General features: G+C 54.6%; 3 protein-coding genes across 11 annotated transcripts; 1 reads left to right on the top strand and 2 right to left on the bottom strand.

Annotated features, from left to right (window-relative positions):
- Positions 1-13: 13 nt before the first annotated feature.
- On the bottom strand, positions 14-5,142 carry GALE (UDP-galactose-4-epimerase). 4 transcript variants are annotated; one of them, XM_041765094.1, is made up of 11 exons: positions 4,359-4,415; positions 2,763-2,888; positions 2,501-2,616; positions 2,306-2,419; positions 1,877-2,053; positions 1,301-1,414; positions 1,133-1,199; positions 942-1,027; positions 789-866; positions 517-631; positions 14-368 (listed from the first exon to the last, which is right to left on the bottom strand). In XM_041765094.1, exons 2-11 carry the CDS (start codon positions 2,881-2,883, stop codon positions 310-312), a joined length of 1,047 nt encoding a protein of 348 aa, XP_041621028.1. In that variant the 5' UTR covers positions 2,884-2,888; positions 4,359-4,415; the 3' UTR covers positions 14-309. The 4 variants fall into 4 exon arrangements, with proteins under 4 accessions (XP_041621028.1, XP_041621026.1, XP_041621027.1 ...); XM_041765092.1 differs by lacking the exon at positions 4,359-4,415 and adding an exon at positions 5,028-5,142 and having other exon boundaries at positions 942-1,199; XM_041765093.1 differs by lacking the exon at positions 4,359-4,415 and adding an exon at positions 4,903-4,988 and having other exon boundaries at positions 942-1,199.
- LOC121496621 (translation initiation factor IF-2-like) lies at positions 3,607-19,972 on the top strand. 4 transcript variants are annotated; one of them, XR_005989284.1, is made up of 6 exons: positions 3,607-4,912; positions 6,972-7,198; positions 7,293-7,376; positions 9,534-9,681; positions 13,439-13,614; positions 19,837-19,972. XR_005989284.1 is itself a non-coding variant. In XM_041765095.1 (4 exons), exons 1-3 carry the CDS (start codon positions 4,101-4,103, stop codon positions 7,355-7,357), a joined length of 1,104 nt encoding a protein of 367 aa, XP_041621029.1. In that variant the 5' UTR covers positions 3,607-4,100; the 3' UTR covers positions 7,358-7,376; positions 19,837-19,971. The 4 variants fall into 4 exon arrangements, 1 of the variants encoding a protein (XP_041621029.1); XR_005989285.1 differs by lacking the exon at positions 9,534-9,681 and adding an exon at positions 8,506-8,656; XR_005989283.1 differs by lacking the exon at positions 9,534-9,681.
- HMGCL (3-hydroxy-3-methylglutaryl-CoA lyase) lies at positions 5,198-20,679 on the bottom strand. Of its 3 annotated transcripts, XM_041765098.1 has the most exons (10): positions 20,566-20,642; positions 18,326-18,431; positions 16,370-16,453; positions 14,438-14,545; positions 13,464-13,559; positions 12,205-12,353; positions 9,972-10,035; positions 8,152-8,340; positions 6,697-6,822; positions 5,198-5,844 (listed from the first exon to the last, which is right to left on the bottom strand). In XM_041765098.1, the coding sequence occupies exons 4-10, from the start codon at positions 14,504-14,506 to the stop codon at positions 5,743-5,745; spliced, it is 795 nt and encodes a 264-aa protein (XP_041621032.1). In that variant the 5' UTR covers positions 14,507-14,545; positions 16,370-16,453; positions 18,326-18,431; positions 20,566-20,642; the 3' UTR covers positions 5,198-5,742. The 3 variants fall into 3 exon arrangements, with proteins under 3 accessions (XP_041621032.1, XP_041621030.1, XP_041621031.1); XM_041765096.1 differs by lacking the exon at positions 18,326-18,431 and having other exon boundaries at positions 20,566-20,679; XM_041765097.1 differs by lacking the exons at positions 18,326-18,431; positions 20,566-20,642 and adding an exon at positions 19,859-19,994.
- Positions 20,680-20,957: the final 278 nt, after the last annotated feature.

The following is a 20,957-nucleotide window of genomic DNA, read 5'->3' as shown; positions in this document are numbered from 1 at the left end:
AAGAATTCTGTCCCAATGTTAAAAAACTTTTATTTTAAATACTTTGGGAAGCTCTTTCAGAGCAGTATAAATTAGTGCCTGTCCCAGGGCCCCTGCTCCCCCGTTCGCTTCTGGTGGTCCCGATGCTTCCTGGAGCCTGAAGGGCTCGAGCCCCAACTCCTGCCCAGCACAGCACTGGGCCTTGTGCCTGGCGGGCTGAGCAGGCCCAGCTGGGGCTTGAGGTAGGGAGGCTGAAGCCATGGGTGCCCACCAGAGGCCGGAGAGCAGGCTGTCGTTTGTCTCCTCTCCTATGTGTGGCAGGGGAGAGCCTCAGGCCTGGCCACCAAAGCCTGAAGGGTTCTGCTTCTGCCAGCGCCACAGGTCCTCACCTGTGATGGGCAAGTGCGCAGAGGGGCCACGCTGGGATCCACCAGCTCGGGCAGCCCAGGTTGGGCATGCTCAGACCCAGTCAGCACCCCCAGCCCCTGACTCCTCCCAGGGGTCGGGGTGGGGGCCGAGGATGGGGCAGAGACTCACACATCCTGTCCAGCCCTAAGACGGCTGTCCAGCCCAGCTCCTTGAGGGCCAGGCTGGGGTTGGCATAACAGGCAGCCACGTCACCTTCCCGCCGTGCCACCACCTTGTATGGGATCTGCCAGAGATGAAGTGGTCTTAGCTGGCCCTGGCCTCAGCCACCTGGCTGCCCACCAGGCTCAGAAATGTAGGTGCAGTCACCTAGCACCAAGGCAGGCAAAGGAGCCCATCAGGGAGGCTCATGGGAGGGGAGCCCAGGGGGGCAGCTGGCCTACCTCCTGCCCAGAAGCCTTCTTCATGGCCTCGACCATCTGCAGCACCGAGTAGCCCGTGCCCGTGCCCAGGTTGTAGATCTGCCCGGGAGAGGGGGCGGCGTTAGAGAGCAGGTTGGACTAACTACCCCCTTGGGACCGCCTCTCTCTCCCTACCCGACAGCCACACTGCTCCTTCAGCTTCCTCAAGGCCGCGATATGGCCCTTGGCCAGATCCACAACATGGATATAATCCCGGACACCTGCGGAGGAGGTGGTGGGGTGCAGGGGGGTGCTCAGCAGAGTGTCTGTCTGACCCCATTTGGCCCCTGGCTCCCACTCCTGGATCCTCATGGTCCTGGGCTCACCTGTGCCATCCTCCGTGTCATAGTCATTACCAAAGACATTCAGCACCTCCCGTCGCCCAATTGCCACCTGGGGTGGAAGTCCGGTCAGCTCTTCCCAGGCCCTTGGCACCAGCTGTTTCGTTCAGTCCTAGGGCCACCCCATCCCCTGACCCTCCCCTTCTCCCTTACCTGGGAAACATAGGGCATGAGGTTGTTGGGGATGCCCTGGGGATCCTCGCCAATGCAGCCCGAGGCATGGGCGCCTATGGGGTTGAAGTACCGCAGCAGCACTGCGTTCCAGGCCTGTGGGACACAGATCAGGTGATGCGCTGGCTGTGTCCAGGCTGAATCCAGAGCTCTTTACCCCATGTCCCCTCTGTGCCTGGTCTGTGTCTGTCCACCCAGTGCTCTGACTGGTGGGCAAGTCCCTGCCACTTCTGCCTAGGTGGGCAGTGCTCAGGATCCCACCCTCAGGGTCGTGGGAGGCCTTTTTTTTTTAAATTTTTTTTTTTAATTTTTATTTATTTGTGATAGTCACACACACACACAGAGAGAGAGAGAGAGAGAGAGAGAGAGGCAGAGACACAGGCAGAGGGAGAAGCAGGCTCCATGCACCAGGAGCCCGACATGGGATTTGATCCCGGGTCTCCAGGATCGCGCCCTGGGCCAAAGGCAAGCGCCAAACCGCTGCGCCACCCAGGGATCCCTCGTGGGAGGCCTTGAGTCCGTGAGTGGAACCCAGGCTGGGGCAGGGCGGGCCCTTACCTTGTCTGCCTGGCACAGGTCCCGGATCATTTCCTCGATGAAGTACTTGGACTTGCCGTAGGGGTTGGTACAGCCACCTGTGGGGTGGGCCTCATCCAGGGGCAGGTACTGTGGGTTCCCGTACACGGTGGCTGAGCTGCTGAATACCAGGTTCTTCACCCCATGGGCCCTCATGATCTGGCCACCGGCGGGTGGGTGGGGGGAGCAGTGTCAGGGGCCTCGGCCTCACACGTCCCTCGCCCCCCCATGAGTGAGAGGGGCTGCGGCTTGTAGGTGGGGAGATGGAGGCAGAGATGTAGAGACCGGGATCTAAGGTGATACAGCGTGGGCCCCCTGCCTGACCCTCCCCTTCGGGCCCTCATCCACGGTGTCTGGCACACCCGCCTGGTGGGGGCCTCCTGGTGTCTGTGCCCTTGCCGCATGTCTCACCTCCAGCAGTTGGATGCTTCCCGTCAGGTTAACTCTGTAATAATCCAGAGGCTTCTGCACGGACTCTCCCACGGCCTTGAGGCCCGCAAAGTGGATGACTGCCGTAAAGCTGTGCTACAGGGGCAGAGCCAGGGTCAGAGGTTGTTGCTCTACAGGCCTGGCCCTTGGCCAGGCCCCCTTGCCTACAGGACCCACCTTCTCGAAGAGACGCTGGAGGGCTGCCTGGTCCAAGATGTCCATCTCCTCAAACTCCACAGAGCGGCCCGTCAGCTCCTGAACCCGCTGCAGGCTCTCCGGCATGGAGCCCTTTCCTGGTTGGGCACGAGGAGGCCATCAAAGGAGGACACGGGTCCTGGGCTCCCAGGGGACGAGACTGACCCACACCCACAGGTGGAGGCGGGACCCACGGTTCCTTCCATCCCTGCCTGAAGCCCTGGCCCCGGACCCCCGTGCTCACCACGAATGGCATTGTGGAAGTTGTCGATGACCACGGGCAAATAGCCGGCCTCCAGCAGCTCCAGCACTGTGTGGCTGCCGATGTAGCCAGCCCCGCCTGTCACCAGCACCTTCTCTGCCATGGTACCTGGCCCAGAATATAGTGTTGGAGGTGGCCGAGACGGCCTGCTCAGGGCCTCCGTCTAATGTCGGAGGGAGGCAGTAGCGTGTCCTAGTTAATAGGGTGGCTCTGGAATCAGCCCCTGGCCGAGTCTGGATACCACCTCTTTCTGGCCTTACAGCAGTTATCCTCTCCTGGCCTCAGTTTCCATCTCTAGGAGTTGGAGCTTATTGTACAAACATCATGTGGCAGTGAGGATTAAGTGAGGGGACCTGAAAAGCCTGTCACGTTACGGGCGGGAGACCGATGCGCAGGCACCACGGTGTCAGGCCCAGCGCACCTGGGATTGAGAGGATGAGCGAGAGCCCAGGAAGAGGCGCTCTGCTCGCATTCGGGCCTTCGCAGTCCCTGTGCCCTCACTGGTGTGAGCCGCCCAGTGATGAGGACTTCCTGCTCCAGGCTGCCCCCGACTCCTCTCCCTCAAGAGTCAGCTGGGAGGAAGCAGGAAATACAGCCAATGGCCCCAGGGTGGGGTGCTGTGCCAAGCTGCAGCACCGAGGTCCTGGAGGGGGCCGCACCCAGCAGCGGGGGCCAGGGCCAGCTGGGTCACTGCCCGCTGGGAGCCGAGGATCCCACCCCACCTCAGGCGGCACGCAGCCGGGGCTGTAGACGTGGCCCCGGTCCCGGCTCCACTGCCAGGTGTGCACCTCCGCCCTGAACAAACTCTGCGGCCTGGGGTGGGGGGGCCGCGGGAGGGCTCCGGGCTCCAGACACTGAGGTCTTTCATTCGGCGGGGCCGGCCGGCCGCCTGCCTGCCTCCGGCTGCCTCCCTCTGCCTCCCTCTGCCTCCGGGCGTCCACTCCCGCCCACTGCACCGAGCGCCGCTTCTGCGTTATCCTCCTGGATTCCTGACGAGGCAGGTGTGCTGCTGGCGCTTTACCCACCGGGGTACTGAGGTCAGAGAGGGGAGGGAATCTGCCCGAGGACACACAGCGGAGCTAGCCGGGCTCCGGCGCGCCAGCCTCGCACCGAGCAGCTCGCCCTCCCCCCGCCCCCCGCCCCGCGCTGGACTCTGCTCCGGGCGCCGAGGCCGCCCCACCCCCACTCCGCCAGGCGGAAGCCCGCAGAGGGGTCGCGGGGGGACCCCAGGAGGCCGGAAGGCTGGTGAGCCCAGCCTCGCCCCCCCACCGGCGGGGTGACCCCTTGGCTGTGGCCGCCTCGGTGTCCCCAGTCTGCAAAATGGAGGGGAGGCGGCGGTGGGCGTCGGGCTGGGATTGGGGCCGTGGCTCTCCGGGGTCCGAGCTCGGAGACCCCGGGTCGGGAATGAATGAACCAGGGCCGCCCAGCCAGGGCGGCGGGAGCAGGGAGCCGCAGGGCCCGCCCTACTGGGACCCTGCCCAGGACGCAACCGGGACCCCCCACGTCCTCCCTCGCTCCCCGCAGCCCACCCGGCCCCTCGCGAGCCCGCCAGGCCTCCCACCCACTCGCCTCCCGAACCTGCTCCGGACCGCACGCCCCGCGCTGCCTCCAGCGGCGCCGCCTCCCGCGCCCCGGGCCCGGGCCCCTTTAAGAGCCGACGGCCCGCCCGGCCCCGCCCCCTCCCCGCCCCCAAGGAAACGTGTCACCGGGGAGCGCGGGCTACGGGGCGCCGGGAGGACCAAGGGCCGCGGCGTCAGGGCGCCTGCGCGGCTCGGCGCCGGGGCCCGGGCCGGGACCGGGACCGGGGCCGGGGCCGGAGCGGAGGCGCGGGCCCCAGGGAGCCGCGGGCCGAGGGCGGGCCGGACGAGCCGGGCTCCGCGCGCACCGCCTCCCCCCCAGCCTTGCGTGTCCGCCGAGCCCGTTCGGAGGCGGCCCCGCCGGAAACCGGCCCCGGCGAGCGGCCGCGGCGGTCGGGGCGGCGCCGGCCGGAGGAGGCTGGCTCCGGGAGGGCTGGTTTGCGGCCCCCGCGCCCGGCCGGGTTGGCGCGGAGGCCCGGGGGATGGCGCTGCGGCCTGCGCTCGGCTCCGCCCGGGCCGCCGTGTCCGCACCCTGCCCGCCAGACCTGCCACAAGGTGAGGTGCTTCTTTCGAGAGGAAAGGTGGGGCACAGTCGTGGCCTCCTGCGTGAGCAGCCACAGCGCAGAAGCGGCGGCCGGACGGACGGCAGCGCCCCCGCCCGCGCCCCCACCTGTCAGGGTGTCCTGGCCACGCCTGAGCCTGCCCGCAGCCGCTGGTGTCCAGGAATGAATGCGGGGCTCGGGCGGGGAAATGGAGAAGATCCGCGTCTACATGGCCCTCCGGAACGCCACGCCGTAGCCCCCCATGCACACACACCTGCACAACAGCAGTACCGCATGCTTCCGTGTCATCAGACCTTTAATTACATAAGCTGTGTTCAAATATCATGTTCAGAGGGGACATTTTCCAAAGACGCTTGGAAGGGTTGGCAGGTGGTCAGCAGAGCAGCTCAGCCCTCAAGCCCTTCCGCAAAGGCCCTCTGCCAGCCTGGGAATAACTCCTCCAGGCCCCTTTGCTCTCCGCACTCAGCGATGGCCCCAGGGCCACAGCAGGGTCAGGCTGTGTAGCTAGCTGACGGACTTCACCCAGAGATGAGGCCTCAGCACCAGGGAACTTGGTTCCAGGGAGCCCCCAGGCTTTCAACTCCTGGGCCGGTGGATCCAAGGAGACCTGCAGGCGCTCAGGCTTCTGACTCCGACCAGGGTCTGGCAGGGAGGGCCTGGGGCCAAGCAGCTCCTGTCCCTTACCTCCCACCTCCCCTCTGCAGGAGAGACCTAGGTGCAGACCTGCCAGGCAGGTGCCTGCTCCTGTTCATTTCATTCCCATGTGCCCTTTCCCGAATCATTCATGTGTGCCCCTATTCCCACAGAGTCCCCCAAAGGGACTCACAGTTTACAGATAGCCTGAGCCACTTTGGAACTGGTTTTTCTGTTCAGGGCTTGGCAGATAAAGGTTCCAGCTTCCAGGAGCTTCTGGAGGTTCACACCCTTTGAGAAACAACACACTAGGTCATGACATGCCTGCAACGCCCAGGGAAATATCAGACGACAGAAAACCGTGATACTGAGAGTACAGGTCCCTCTTATGCCGGGACTGCCCCTGCCTGCAAGGCCTAGCCTCCTGCCGTCTGGGGTTACCCCTGGGACTCTCCTTGTAGAAGATGCCTTAGTCTGTGGATTGGTGTCCGGTGCTGCCACCAGGGAGCGCAGGGGTCTCGACAGTCTTGTTCAGTCCCCATCTCCAGAGCCCTGCACAGGACCTGGCCTGCAGTCGTCGACAAGTGTGTAATGAAGTAGCGGACTGCCAGGCGGCATGGATTGGGAGGTGGGGGGGACACACTACCTGAAAGGGCCACCCTGAAAACCCGTCCATGACAGGAGCTCACAGGTGTGTCCGTTGTCCTACCTAGTCCTCACTACAGGCCCACAAGAGGTGCTGTCAGCATTCCTGTTTCTTAGGCCCACAGAGGTGAAGCCCTTTGTTAAGTGACACAGCCTGTCAATGGCAGGACTAGGGTTTAAACCAAGTTCCACCTGGTCCCAAAGTTCAGAAGCAATACGGCTTCCAACCCACCACCGAGGGCCCTCACCGACTCTGACAGAGCTCTGGGGAGGGCCATCTCCTTCTCCAGCCCTCATTCTACACGGAACAAAGATCCAGAGGGAAGGGACTCAGGTCATGGATGTGGCCCTTTCCCTACACCTTGGTGCCTCTCTGTTACCTGGTAACTGCCCTATCACCAAAAAACCCCTAAACAAAACCATCAGCTCTGTCCTCTGCCTTCAGGGATGGTTCCAGTCAGTTCGGGGCTGTCGCCACTAGGGGGCAGGCGCGCTTACCGTGTGAATGCCCAAGCCAGACAGCATGTAGACAAGGTCCTCAGTGGCCAAGTTTCCAGATGCCCCCTGTGCATAGGGACAGCCTCCAAGTCCTGCCACAGAAGAGTCCACCACACTCACTCCCATCTGGAAACACAAGGATGGTGAAATGTGGGTGTCATTGTGGGGCTCAGAACCTACAAAGCTGTTCCTTGGCAAACCTCCCAATCAACTCCCTGAAATTCCAACAAGTTCTTTACTTTGGCTAAGGATTCTGTTAATGTTTCTCTTTTTAGTTCAACAGTGTGCATCTTTTTTGTGGACACCGGTTCCTCTGCCAGGGGTATCTTCCCTTATTCCTTCCATGCTCAACTCCTCACCATGAGAGGTCTCCTCAGGCCCTTCTGGATCACAAACTCAAAGGAAGTGCCTCCCACAGCTGAGATTTATTTCAGGCCCCTGTTGTTTACCGTGACTCATTTACCCACCCCACCACCCCCGCCTGAGGCTGCTCTCACTTCAGGTCGGGTCTCTAAGCCCAGGGGGCTTATCTCATTTCCCTGGGTCTGTACCAGCCATTCTCCCTATGACTGTTCCTTTTTCTCCTCCCCCATCAGACCTTAACCTGGACAGCTACAATGGAGAAACCAAACCCAGAAAGTTACCGAATCACGTGGCTTAGAGACCTGAGCCTCCAGGAGGTAAGAGAAAGAAGAAGAAAAAAAACCCCACTAAGAAATAAAAAAGGAAAAACACAAACCAACCAAGAAACAAAGATGGCCCAGGATTGCTTTAGCGAACCTAAAGACAACAGGCCAGACTTCAACCAGTGTGACAGCAAGGTCAGACCCAAGACACAGACCCAGCCTGTGGTCAGACACTCAGAACTTTCCTTCTAAGGGGTGGCCAGCCCACAAGAACAAACCTTAAAGGAAACCCAATCTGAAGCCTCAGTTCAATCTTTGGGAACAGCATGAAAGGCTCCCCTGGAGTGACCTCTGCCTGCCTCTCCACTTCCCGTCTCCTTGCGGGGGCTCCCCACGTGCATGTGCACAGTCACCGTACTCACTAGGCGGAGGTGTGCATCCTCCCCCAAGCCCCACCTCAGCCTTATAGCACAGGGCTGTCAGCTTCCTGCTTCCCTTTTCCAACTGCTTAACTTCCTCACACTCTCCAAGCCTCATTCAGGTCTCTTCTGGCAAATGTTCTCCGACCTCCCCTGCTGGGATGCAGGCCTTCCTTGGCCGTGTGCTTCCTCCCTGCACGTGATCTGTCAGAACGCATGGGGATTATCACGAAACTCCCTTGCCTGTCTTCCCTAACACACTCTCATAGGCCAGGGTCACATGTCTGTGTCCACTGTGGCCGGCCCAGGGCCTGGCACACAGCTATGCATGAACACTCGCTGAAAGAACACATGAACCTAGCTGTCCTGCCACTAAGCCCTTTAGGAGAGTGGACTCATGTCCTGAATACCTGCAAGGCCATCAAGGTGTTGGCCAGGGCCTGGCCATAGGTGTCATGGCAGTGGACAGCCAGAGCAGACACAGGAACCTCGTGCATGACCGCAGACAGCATGTCCTTCATAACCCCTGGGGTTCCCACACCGATGGTGTCCCCCAGGGAGATCTCATAGCAGCCCATTGAGTATATCTTCTTGGTGACCTGGGGAGGCAAGCAAGTACTTGGAGGACATCGGATTCTTCGGACCTCAGACACAGGGGTCCTGGGCCTGTGTAGAACATCGCCCTGTTTGAAACCCCAAATTCCTGTCAGATCATGGGCTCCTTATGACTGAGTGGGAACTATATTCCCCAATCTACTCACTAGAAAGCAGAGACGTGAGGGCACAGAGCTGGTCACTGGAGCGGCCCTGCACTGCAGCCCCATGACGTCCTCCTGCCCTCTCCTGCTGCTGTGCCTTGGACCTCGTTCCACTCTTACTGCCCCTACACAGTGTCAGAGCCAAGTCCTGGAATCAGTAAGTTCACCTAAGACCTATGATTTCGTGGGTCTGAGGTGCTAGATACATTTTTTTTTAATTTTTTATTTATTTATGATAGTCACAGAGAGAGAGAGAGAGGCAGAGACACAGGCAGAGGGAGAAGCAGGCTCCATGAACCGGGAGCCTGACGTGGGATTCGATCCCGGGTCTCCAGGATCGCGCCCTGGGCCAAAGGCAGGCACCAAACCACTGCGCCACCCAGGGATCCCCTAGATACATATTTTTAATAAAAGTACATAACTGTTTCAACTTTTAGAAGCTCATCTGCAAATCCCGAAAGTCACTGAATAACCAGTGCAGCATATGCCCCACTTGCGGGGATGCTGCCTCCACAATGAGCTGCCAGAGAAGGTGGAGGGTGTGACAGGGCCAGGGACACAGGTGACACTCAATGGAGGTGTGCCGGGTAGATGGTACAGTGAGTCCCTCAGTGCCCAGGCAGCCGACTGAGGACAGCCGGTGGAGGCAGAGGCTGCAGCAAAAGAGCAGGCTCTGGAGCAGCAGACACTAGGGTACCAGCCCAGTGCAGCGGCTCCCTGGCTGTGGGGCATTGGCAAAGGGCTGATCCTTTTGGAGCTTCCACTGCTTCTTCTGAGAGCTGAGAGTCGTGGTGAGCCTCTGTGGGGAGGCAATGAGGACTGAGGACTGGTGGGACAGGAGGGGAGGCAGAGACGGGAGCGCAGTCAGCACCATGCTCTCCTTGCTGCTACCCCGTGTGCAGGAAGAGCAGGTGGGTTTGGAGGTAAAGTGGGGGTTGAGACCTAGAGTCACCATCTGCAAGCCATGTGGCAAATTATTTAGTCTGCTACCTTGCTTTAGAAATGGAATAGCATTAACACCACCAAATTTGCAGGGTGACACTGACAATCAAGCAGCATAAGCTCTGGGGTTGCTCAAACTCAGTTCCCACGCTGCACTCTCCAGTGCTGACCTGGTCACAGCTCAGAGGACTCGGAGGCCATGGCCCCTCCGACCACCGCGAGGAACCGCAGGGAGCCGGGGTACGGAGCCTTTCCTCAGATCACCTCAACTATCACCTGCCATGGACCAGACTGGAAACCAAATCAGAGGCTTTCAGGCTGGGGCAGAGGGGAAGGCTTCAGAGGCATCAGGCCAAGCTGGGAGGCAGGACTCCAGGAGCAGGTGCTGGGCTGCGCTCCCAGAGGCACTTAGTGAAGGAGCGGGAGAAGGAATGACATCAGTGACCCACCATGAAAGGGTGGCAAGGGGAAGCTCAGGGGCAGGCAAGGTAGACAACCCACAGAAAACCCCTGCCCCAACATACACACACCTCAACTACTTTAGCCGGGGAGATCTTGCCTTCATAGGGGCATCCAAGCACACAGGAGACATACCTGTGGGAGGACAGGGAAGGGATGGTGTCAGTGCCCCTGAGCTCCCCAGCAGGGCTGACGCAGGGTAGCTGTTTGACACAGACACACATCCCTGAAGTAGGGCAGGTCAAATGCCTGGGGGAAAGGCCAAGTCAATACTGTGGAGCCAGAACGAAGGGAATGCCACGTAATGCCAGGAGGGGGCAGTGGAGAGCCAGGGCAGGGCAGGGGGGGCGCCTATTAGGCCGCTGGCTCCAGTGAGGAGGCACCTGAGCCGAATGGTAGTGAGATAAAGCAGAACATGTGCCACAAGGGCAGCTGGGGCCTCTGTTCACAGGAATGGATCAAGGACAGATGAAACCCAAGAAGGAACAAAAGGGCTGGGTTGGCCTGGGGCCAAGGATCAGCTGCTCCAGTGGGCTGCCCAAGGATTCACACACTCATTTATTCAACTGATATTTCCTGAGTTGCCCACTATGTGCCAGGCACCGGGTCACGCAGTGAACAAGAGGGACAAGGTCCCAATCCTCACGAAGGTGATTTCCAGTTAGGGAGAGAGCCGATATAAGAGCAACCAAAGGGAAGGGTGAGATGATCTCAGAGTAATGCGCAATGAAAGGAAGAATAGGGGATGTGGCAGGAGCAACTAGAGGAGGTTGACAGGAGCCGGGGTGACCCAGGAAGGCCTCAGAGGCCGTGATGTGGGAGCCGAGGAGGGGAACAGGTGGTGGGAGAGTCCCTGGAAGAGCATTCCAGGCAGAGAGAGAACAGTGCAGAGGCCCTGGGTGTGCTCAAGCCACAGAACGAAGGGCAGAACAGCCGAGGCACAGAGAGCCAGAGGCAGAGCAGCACAGCCTGTGGCTGGACCACTGGGCATGGGCCTGATCACCACAACTTGCAAGCTGTGGGAAGGAGTCTGGATGTCTGGGTCCTGGTGGGCTTCTGTTCCTACCTGCTCTGCTGGAGCTAAGGCCCCACTGAAGCCTCTCAGAGTCTACAAACTGCTCTGCCTGTGAGAGGCATCACACATGTAATTTCAGGCTCAAAGATCTCAAGGTGTTTTCTCAAACTTCTTTCTGCCCCTTGTACTCCAATCATTACTGAACAAGGACAAGGGAGATGATGAGGAATGAGCACAGGCTTGGGAGTCAGGCAGACCCTAGGAGCCCCTGCTTCCCCACGCACCCACCCAGCCATCCACCCTCACTTCCTGAGTGTCCCGGCCCTGTGATGCGGGAAGGAGCCCACCAGGAACACTGGTGTGTGGGCTCTGCCCTCGTGGGGTGCATGATCTAGAGGGGGCAGGAGGCAGGGTAGAAGCCAACATGCAGTCCAGGGGGCCAGGAGAGCCTGACAAGAGGCACCACACCAGCTGACAGATAGAGAAAGCTCCCTGGAGAAGCTGGCCTCCCTGTGGGGATCTGAAGGATGAGCAGGAGTTAGCGCAAATAGGACGTAGGAGCAAGACAGTGCTGAGTCTATGGAAAGCACGTGCAAAGGCCCAGAGGTGAGAGAGTGGGAGCATGTGACACAAGGAACAAAGTTCCAGTCAAGCTGGAATGCAGTGTGCTGAGGAGATGGGGCTGGAAAGTGAGGAACAGTGAATGAGGAGGCTGCAGAGAAAGGCAGGGTCTTATAAACAGGTTGAAAAGCCCGAAGTCGGGGAGTCATTGACAGGTTTTTAACCAGGGAGTGAGGTGATCAGATGTGCACTTCTGAAAGAGCACTCGGCTGCAGTGTGGACAGTGGGGCAACCTCACCCTTCAGCCTTCCTGAGCCAGCTGTCATCTGGAAGCAAGGACAGCCCTCCCTGCTGGGAGACTCTGAGGTCACAGTTAGATAACAAACTGGATAACGCCTGGCATTCCTGCCATTAAAGATGTGACGGTGGAGACCTAGAGGCCAAGGGGGCTCTTTAGACGTGTGAAGAGGAGGTGGTGGAGCTGGGATTCATCTGGCCTCCACAAACCCCAGTTAGTGCCCAGTCCTGCTGGATTCCTCTGGTGAACTGACCCCAAAACCAAATTTGGAGAAAGCACCTGCCAGGATTTGACCACAGCTGCTTGAGGAAAGATGTGGAGTGTGGGCAGCGTGCAGCCCGGATGAGGAGTTTGTAGGGGGGAGGGTGGCTGGAGTCAGAGCCTGGCCCCCTTCCAGAATGGTACTGAGGGAAAGGCAGTCTTGACTCACCCACGCACAGGGATACCGGCGGCCCGAGCGGCCCTGAAGATGTCGTCGGACCTCTGTAAACTCTCATCAATGGAGCAATTGGTGTTTTTCTTGGTGAACAGCTCCGAGGCAGCTGCAAAGATGGTCACCTCCTTCGCTCCAGCAGCAACCTGCCAACAGCACGGTGAATTCCTTTCAGCCTTCTTCTCTTTGAGGAACACCAGCGTGGCAAAGCCCTTTTCTTACAGCGAATTTTATAATACACAAGTACTGTGGGCTGAACTATGTCCTCCTCAAAAAAGATCTGTAGGAGTCCCAATCCCCAGCACCTCAGAATGTGGCCTTATCTGGAAATAGGGTGGGTGTAGAAATTGTTAGTTAAAATGAGGTCACAGAGGTCCTGACTCCAATATGAGGGGCGTCCTTCTAAAACGGAGGCCACGTGAAGACACATGCAGAGGGGAAGGCCAGTGAAGATGGAGGCGGGAATGGGAATGAGGTATACAAGCCACGGAACGCCAAGGACTGCCAATCTTTACCGAAGCTATGGGAGCCATGGAACAGATTGGTCCTCCTGGCCCTCAGAAGGAGCCAGCCCTACCAACACATTTTAGACTTGCTGCCTCCAAAGTTGTGAAAGAATACGTTTTAAGCCACCTAGCTTTTTTTTTCTTATGGAAATTAACACAGTGAATTATATCTCCATTAAAGAAACAGCATCACCCTTGGCCTTCCTCCAAAGACCAGCACTGCTGCCGCCATCATCACCCTGGACATCACTCTTAAGAAAAGCTTTCTGCCTAAATTCAGAATCAGAATCCCTAACGATGTTCTTGTCCAACCCTCTAAGAAAGAGGGCAGATACTAGCAACCCCTGTGGGGAGTGTGAGCACCTTCTTTAAAGAGGAATGGATAATAACAACAGGAGCTAATGCTTTTTTTTTTTTTTTTTTTGTATGGAGCTAATACTTATTAAGTGCTTCCCTTCTCCCAGGCTCTTGGCAAGTAACGCAGGTGCATCGTATCCTCTGAAATCCTCCCAGCACTAGGTACTATGATCAGCTCTAACTTACAGGCAGAGTCTGAGGCTCAGGGAGGTTAAGTAGCTGGTTAAGATCAGAGAGCTGAGGGTGTGAGGACCAGGACTGCCTTGGGTCTCTCTGACAGTGCTCATCATTACTTCAGACAAACAGCCCAGGACAGGGACTAGGGCCCATCGACAAGACAGGGACCAATGCCATCAATCTCATTTCAGGGACCTCTGCCATCAAGTTTCTTACCGCTGCCTGGAAGCCTTTGATATTTGGGGTGAGGACTGGGTAGTTGATGCCAGGAAATTTCTGGATGCCCTTCAAGACTTCAGCACAGTCAGCCATCTGGGAGCCAAAGGAGACATGGCCACGTCACTGCCAAGGCAGGCAGAGAGCTCAGGTAGAGAAAACATTTTTTTGTTTTGTCTTGTTTTTATGAGAGAGAGAGCAAACACGTGCGTACACAGACAAGGTGAGGGGCAGAGGGAGAAACAGACTGCCTGCTGAGCAGGGACCCGGATGTGGGGCTTGATCTTGGGACTCCAGGATCATGACCTGAGCTGAAGGCAGATGCTTTCTGCCTGAGCCACTCAGGCGCCCTGAGAAAACATTTTTATCACAAAATCTGTTGTCCAGAACCATGGGAGAATGAGTCCTCTTGCAGAGCTACCCTCCCCCGTGCTTTTACTATCTATCTGACCGCTGATGGGCCAGAAGGCTCTCTGGTGCCAGTAAGTCCCTCAATTTCTCTCTTTGGCTAATCCTGCCAGCTTCACATAAGCAGTAACAACACTGGCAGCCACTTCCTGAGAATGACTCTGTGTTACTTAACACTCAGCTGAAACAGGATCTTTCTTCCCACATGATTGTTTCTATGAAAGAGCTGTTGTCTGTCTTTCCCTTTTACAAACCAGACACCACATCTCTAGACAGGGCTAGAGATTTCAGACTTCCAGAGCCAGAAGAGGCCCAAGAGGTAACCCTCAGTCCGGAGAGGGAAAGACCTCAAGGTCCCCAAGTGAGCTGGGGGCAAAGCCAAGACAGGAGCTATGCCTCCTACCTTCCAGGTGATGTTTTCTGCTGTACCATGCTACTAGAAGTCACCTGAGACCAAGCCAGAGATCTGGAGACCTCTGTTCCCAACCTCTCCTTACTTCCAGAGCAAATGCAAAACCTCACCTCTTTCATCTGAGAAATGCTTCTTACTGAGGGCTGGGGCTCACCTGGGGAACCCACTTGGGGGACACAAAGCTGGTGGCTTCTATAACAGGGAGTCCTGCTTCTGAAAGCATGTCTATCAGCTTGATTTTTGTAGAAGTAGATACAATATTCTGTAATGGAGAGAGAAATGCCAGAAAAGACAGGTTAGCAACGATGGGAATAAAATGGTCTTAGATACAGTGCCTGGTAGTTCAAAGCTCTGCTACAGCATGCACTTCACTATCTCGGCTTCCAAACATGAACACGAATTCACACATAATCCTTGCCAGATAGCATTTTGCAGTGGAGGCAGCTTCTCTCCTGAAAAGGTGTTAATATTTACATGGAAACAATATTTTTCTATCATAAAAGTTTTTTCTTAACTGTTAATTTATGACCCCATCACAAACAAATTGAGAGCAATGTGCCATGGCCTGAAAGGGCAGAGAGGACTAACCCTCTGTCTGGGTCTTATGAGATGGGGCCCCCAAAGTATCACACTGTCCCCCTTACTGTCTCCTAACTGGCACAGGACTTTGTCCTCACATGATTGACCTATTGCTTCTTTCTATCCCTCCCCTACCATGCCTAGCTGCTCGCCAGATTCTATGCATCCCTCTTTCCAAATCTATCATTCTCCCCTATCTACTACGGCATGGTCTCACTCTAGTAATTCATCCCACACAGGAATCTTTCTAAAACAGTCTCCATTGTTTCACTCTCCTCAAAAGCCTTCTATGGCTCCCTAGTGCTTACAGTATCAGGTAAAAAAAATTCCAAGAACTGCAAGTCCTTCTCACCAGGCCCTTCCATCCCAACCCTCTCAATCTTTCTCCCACTGCTTTACCTTAATCCATCCCAAAAGTAATTTCTGAGAATTTTCCAGGGATTGTGCTAGGTGCTAGGGATATAGCAGTGAGCAGAACAGACATGATTCTGCTCTCACAGAGCTTACAGTTTATTGTTATCAATAAGCTCTATTATAGCTAGGCTTTCCAAAAAATAAAAAAATAAAAAGCTTCTCTTGATGGTACATGATTGAAAAAAAAAATCATGTACAATAATTTCAGAAAACGTGCCCCAAACAAAAGAAAATCCTTAAAATCTCCCAGAGATAACACTAGTAATGCTCTGATAATGTGACATTCTAGATCTGTGTAGTCCAGTACATTAGACACTAGCCATATGTGGTTATTTAAATTTGCATTAACTTAAATAACATAAAAACAAAGTTTCAGTTCCCCGACCACACTAGCCATATTTTAAGTGCTCAATAGCCACTTGTCCAGAACAGCTCACATCTAAAATGTTTCCATCTTCACAGCAAGTGCTACTGAACAGCACTGTTCTAGATCCTTTTCTAGACAGATGTTGCCACAGATATATAAAGTCTCTTTACATAAAAAATAAATGAAAACATATCTTATTTTATAATCTGCTTCAGTCACTTAACATACTCTTCTATTAGTAACAGCTTCCTAATCCATTTTATGAAATCATTAAAGTATCTTGACTAAAATAAATAAATAAATAAAGTATCTGGACTTTCTCCACAGTGAGCACTGAGGTGGTTTCCAACTGTTTCATTATGAGGCTGTGAGGAACATCTCTAAGGCTGTCTTTGCAGGTGGCCTTCATGATGTTCTTTGGATGAGTCCCCTTACATGGAATTAGAATTATCAGATAAGAGGCATGCCCTCACACTCCCCTTACTTTCCTGCAGCCTTTACCATCTGCACTGCTCCACGAAGCCTTGAGATGGACCCAGGGACACCATACTTTTTGCTCTGCCATCTTAGATTGCTTTACTGTCATGCGCCTGCCTGGCCTCCCTGACTTTGCTCTGTATTGGGTGGGGTGATCATATCTTGCATAACTCCGTCCATCCCTGCTGTGCCCTCCACAGGCAACTCTTACTGCTCAAAAAACCTCTTTTGGTTGATTTCTATCTTTACCTTTTCATTCTGTAGTCCATCTCGGGCACCAACTTCCACAATTTTCACTTGCTTTGGAAAAGTACCCAGAGAAGAGGTGCTGACCTGCGGTTTAAAAGAGGAAACAAGAGGTAACAGTAGGAGATTGTCACAATTCTCCAAGGCGACAAATCTAAAAGAACGGATCCACCTTCACTGAGACAAGAAGCAGTATTTCTCACTGTAAACACTATGTACTCTCACATTTGGTTTGTTTTAGAAGGAAGAAAAAAAAAGAACCAAAGTATTTCACTGAGGAATGGGCAAGAGAATCATGCTCCCAGTACCGGCCCATTTCCAACTGCCTGTCTGCTAGCTGAACATTTCAGTTGTTTCTTTCACAAACCTGTTTGTACCTCCTAAACTTAGAAGTCCCCAAATAGAACTGTTCAAATTCTAAAGCCCTGTCTGGCTTCATGCTTTCTCAGTAAAAAGCAACACATGCATTCTAATGCTTAAGCCAGAAACCAGATTCATCACCTTACCCGACTCACTATGGGCTAGAAGTTTCTTATCACTTGGTTCCTGCTGATCTCAGTGAACTCATGACTTGTTTCTACTGTCCCACACCCCCCAGTGAGCTCCTTACTTGTCCTCACTTGAGCCTCCCTGAGTGGGATCCCTAAACTGCAGCCCTAAAGGCCTTCCTCCCTCTCAGGGGTCACTGCTCCCTCTCCCCAGAATCCTCTTCACCTGGCTCTTCCACATCTGACTCCTTTTCACTTTTCAGCCAGACAGGCTTCCTCTGACTGCCCTTTGTAAAGCTGCCAATCCCCTGACCCTCAATATTTTCTATTTCAAAACTCTAATTCCTGGGATGCCTGGGTGGCTCAGTTGGTTAAGCGTCTCTCTCTCTCTCTCTCTTTTTTTAAGATTTTATTTATTTATTCATGAGAGACACAAAGAGGCAGAGAAGCAGGCTCCATGCAGGGAGCCCAATGTGGGACTCGGTCCCAGGACTCCAGGATCATGCTCTGGGCCGAAGGCAGGTGCTCAACCGCTGAGCCACCCAGGTGTCCCAGCATCTGACTCTTGATTTCGGCTCAGGTCGTGATCTCAGGGTGGTGAGTGTGAGCCCCACACTGTGCTCCGCGCTGGGCATGGAGCATGCTTGAGATTCTCTCTCCCTCTCCCTCTGTCCCTACCCTTAAAGAAAACCTCTAATTCCTTCAGAGCACTAACAATAATGAGAATAAGCTCTATGAGACTTTGTCTTGACCTCTGTTCCATCCTTTGTGTGTGACCTTGTGCTTGGCACAAACCAGGCACTCACTCATTAAAGTCACCGAAACAATAAATGCGTGAAGGGCATAGCTGCCCTGAGGGGAGGGCATTTCCCAGGTATGGGGAGGAGTAGTTAGCCTTGGACTCTGTGGGGTTTGGGTATGGAGGATGACTTGTTCTGTTACAGTCATAGGCTGGGTGATGACGAGGAGTGGGTCTGAGGAGAGAGGACACCAAAAATTGAACACAGTAAAAAAGGCTTTGAGTCTCCTCCATTTAAAGTCTGCCTCAGGGACACCTGGGTGGCTCAGTGGTTGAGCACCTGCCTTAAGCTCAGAGCATGATCCTGGAGTTCTGGGATCGAGTCCCACATCGGCCTCCCTGCATGGAGCCTGCTTCTCCCTCTGCCTGTGTCTCTGCCTCTCTGTCTCACATGAATAAGTAAATAAAATCTTTTTTTTTTAAATTTATTTATTTATTTATTTATGATAGTCACAGAGAGAGAGAGAGAGAGAGAGAGGCAGAGACACAGGCAGAGGGAGAAGCAGGCTCCATGCACTGGGAGCCTGATGTGGGATTCGATCCCGGGTCTCCAGGATCGCGCCCTGGGCCAAAGGCAGGCGCCAAACCGCTGCGCCACCCAGGGATCCCTAAGTAAGTAAAATCTTATATAAAAAAAAAAATAAAGTCTGCCCCAAATCTGCCCATCCTTACCACCAAACAATATGAGGCTTCTTTTCCCTCTTTTCTTCTGTTCTTCTTAATACTGTAACTCTTCAAATTAACTTTGATTTACCAGATTTAATCTGGGTAAACCCAACTGCAATGGGGCAAGGGGAGAAGTGCACTGGGTGACCTGGTAAGGATCCCAAACTCCTGAAACCCTTGAGGAAGGAAACATTCTGGGCTACGAATCAGCTGGAATTTGAACAATTCACCTGAACTGGCCTCGCTTTCAGTCAGGAAAACTTCCTAGAGACTAAGGTGATGAGCCACTGAATTTCATGAAGTCAACAGGCTAGGTTGGAAGGTCCCTGAAAGTTGGATGTCACTACCACAGGGATGTTCCTATGCTGCTACATTGCCCTAAGTTGATCCCACTGGAATGGAAGCTGCATGAGGCAGGGACTTGGTTTTATCTGTTGCTATAATTCCAAGGCCCTGGGACATTACAGGGGTTTGAAAGATGACTATTGGATGTTGTTGAAAGCAAGCAAGACCTGCCTCCAAGTTCCTTTTACTAGAACAGGACACACTTAATTCCACTTCCTTCCCCATAACAACTCTTCACATAATAATAAAACAATAATTCACATTAATTAAGCATTTAATATTGGTCAGGCACTTAGAAGAGCTTTTTACATATAAACCCATATCATCCTCTCAATAACCTTATTAGGTAGGAACAATTACAATCTCCATTGTACTGTGAAAAACATGAAGCCCAGAGATTAAGCAACCTTCCCAAGGTCACAAATGGTTAGCTGGTCACAATCATTATCTGAACCTGGCATTGTAGATCTACAGCCCTGGTTTTTAACCTGTAAACCACCTTCCTGTCCCCCCATTCTTCTCTGGTCTTGGTTAAACACCTAGTTTATTCCCTCTGTACAGCTCAGCTCTGTGGTTAGATGATCTCCTCTAACCACAAAAGTCCTAGGCCAGGCCTCCTGAGTTACAGCGAACGTCTACCAACAGCTAATACCAACTGAAGTCCAGTGCAAACTTCAGGATCAGTACCTTGTTTAGTCCCTACATGGCAGGGGCTATCATTATCTCAACTTCATATAGGAAGAAATAGCCTCAGAAAGATGATGAAAATCACACAGCTAGCAAGTGAAGAAGTCTGACCTTGAACCATCTGTTTCCGATAGCAAGCCTAGGTTCGTAAACCCACAGAGGGCCTAGGACCACCACCTCATTAAACCCAGAATTTTCTCAAAGCACATAATCATCACGATCTCATGTAATTTTTTTGGTTTTTCAAGTTGGAAATACCATCTTTATTTTACACCTTAACAACTGGCAGGTGGCCTAGTAGCCATTAAAAGTGGTTTTCTGAAGGGCCCGCTGCTACGACAGTGTCATTTCCCCCACCACACATTTGTAACTCCTACTTTTCTTACTCTTTCTACACTTAAAGCAAAAATAACGCCACTGATTTATCACTTACTGTGAGCTAAACCAATGTCAGATGCTTTACCTACGTTTCCCTTTCTCTCCAGAGAACCCTGGGGCAATGTTTACCTGTGTCATACATGAGAAAACTGAGGTTCAGAGAGCAAGTAATCGTCATTCAACCCAGAAAGTGGCAGCACCACTGGAAGACCCACAGCTTCAGCTGTAGCCGAAACAATTTCTTCAACCCTGAGGAACCAGCTCTGCTACACTTCCCCTGACTCCCTGAGCAGGGGCGGGGGTAAACACCGGGGCCCACGCCCGAAGGACCATTCCAGGGGAGTCGCACACGGCCCGACGCGGCCCCAGTCCTCCTTGGCGCTACCGTAGCTCTCCAAGTGTCCCCAGGCACAACACGGGCTGGAAACGCAGGCGGGGCGGGGGGGGGGGGGGCGGGGACCTTGCTTTTTTTTCCACTCGGAACTGGAAGATTATTCGTGATTTTCACTACAAAGGAGCTTGGAGAGTTCGGAAGCTCAGAGCGAGAAGGCGCCAGGGTGGCCGGGAAGAGCCTTGGACGGAATGAGGACACCTGGGATGGCGCCCCAGGTCTCTACGACCCGGGCAAGTCGTTCCCCATCTCTAGGCCTCAGTCTCCCCGTGCCCCTCAAGGGATCTGCGCGGGACAAAGGATCCAAGACTCCAAGGCCCTCCCGACTGTGGCTTGAGGAGCTGTCCGGCTTGGCCTCTCAGAGAGCAGCCGCCACGGGCCGGGGCCCCGACCCCGACCGTCACGGTGCCCGCAGGGCCGCCCCTCGGCGGGCCGGGGCACTTACAGCCCGGAGAGACGCCAAGCCCACCAGTCTCCGCGGCAACACCTTCCTCATGGTCGCCATCTTGGCCCAGCTTCCCCCGCGCGCCTCCGCTGAGCCCCACGTGACCGCCGACCGCCGAGGGGGCGTGTCCTCGCCTTTAGGGCGGGGCTTCTGGGGCGGTGTGATGACGTCAACGCGGGCTCTGTTTTCCAGCTTCCAGGTTTTGATTCTTTCTGGCAAGTTCTTCCTTCTCCCTTACGTTTTTCCTGAGTGCTTCCTACTTGCCATGGCAAAGTGAGGCTAGGACTGTGAAGATAAAGATAATCGAAGGATTTAGAGTCTGCGCGTTGTGGGAAGACAGATACTGATAGTCACACAAATAGTTGTATAATTAGTACCTTTTGCAATAGTAA

Source organism: Vulpes lagopus, chromosome 8 (assembly GCF_018345385.1).
Source record: "Vulpes lagopus strain Blue_001 chromosome 8, ASM1834538v1, whole genome shotgun sequence".
Classification (NCBI taxonomy): domain Eukaryota; kingdom Metazoa; phylum Chordata; class Mammalia; order Carnivora; family Canidae; genus Vulpes; species Vulpes lagopus.
The sequence above is the reverse complement of the archived record's forward strand: the minus strand, read 5'-3'. Positions and strand labels throughout refer to the sequence as shown.

Bases quoted from the DNA above. Each gene is read 5' to 3' on its own strand.
- GALE (XM_041765092.1), bottom strand. From the start codon at position 2,883: ATGGCAGAGAAGGTGCTGGTGACAGGCGGGGCTGGCTACATCGGCAGC. The intron at 2,420-2,500 runs GTGGGTCCTGTA...CTGCCCCTGTAG, and splicing joins TCCAGCGTCTCTTCGAGAAG to CACAGCTTTACGGCAGTCAT. The intron at 867-941 runs GTAGGGAGAGAG...TCTCCCGGGCAG, and splicing joins AGGAGCAGTGTGGCTGTCGG to ATCTACAACCTGGGCACGGG.
- LOC121496621 (XM_041765095.1), top strand. From the start codon at position 4,101: ATGGAGGGGAGGCGGCGGTGGGCGTCGGGCTGGGATTGGGGCCGTGGC. The intron at 4,913-6,971 runs GTGAGGTGCTTC...TTCTCTTTTTAG, and splicing joins CCCGCCAGACCTGCCACAAG to TTCAACAGTGTGCATCTTTT. The intron at 7,199-7,292 runs GTCGGGTCTCTA...CTCCCCCATCAG, and splicing joins TGAGGCTGCTCTCACTTCAG to ACCTTAACCTGGACAGCTAC.
- HMGCL (XM_041765096.1), bottom strand. From the start codon at position 20,625: ATGGCGACCATGAGGAAGGTGTTGCCGCGGAGACTGGTGGGCTTGGCG. The intron at 14,546-16,369 runs GTAAAGATAGAA...TCTCCATTACAG, and splicing joins ATGGACTACAGAATGAAAAG to AATATTGTATCTACTTCTAC. The intron at 5,845-6,696 runs GTAAGCGCGCCT...TGTTTCTCAAAG, and splicing joins CTGGCTTGGGCATTCACACG to GGTGTGAACCTCCAGAAGCT.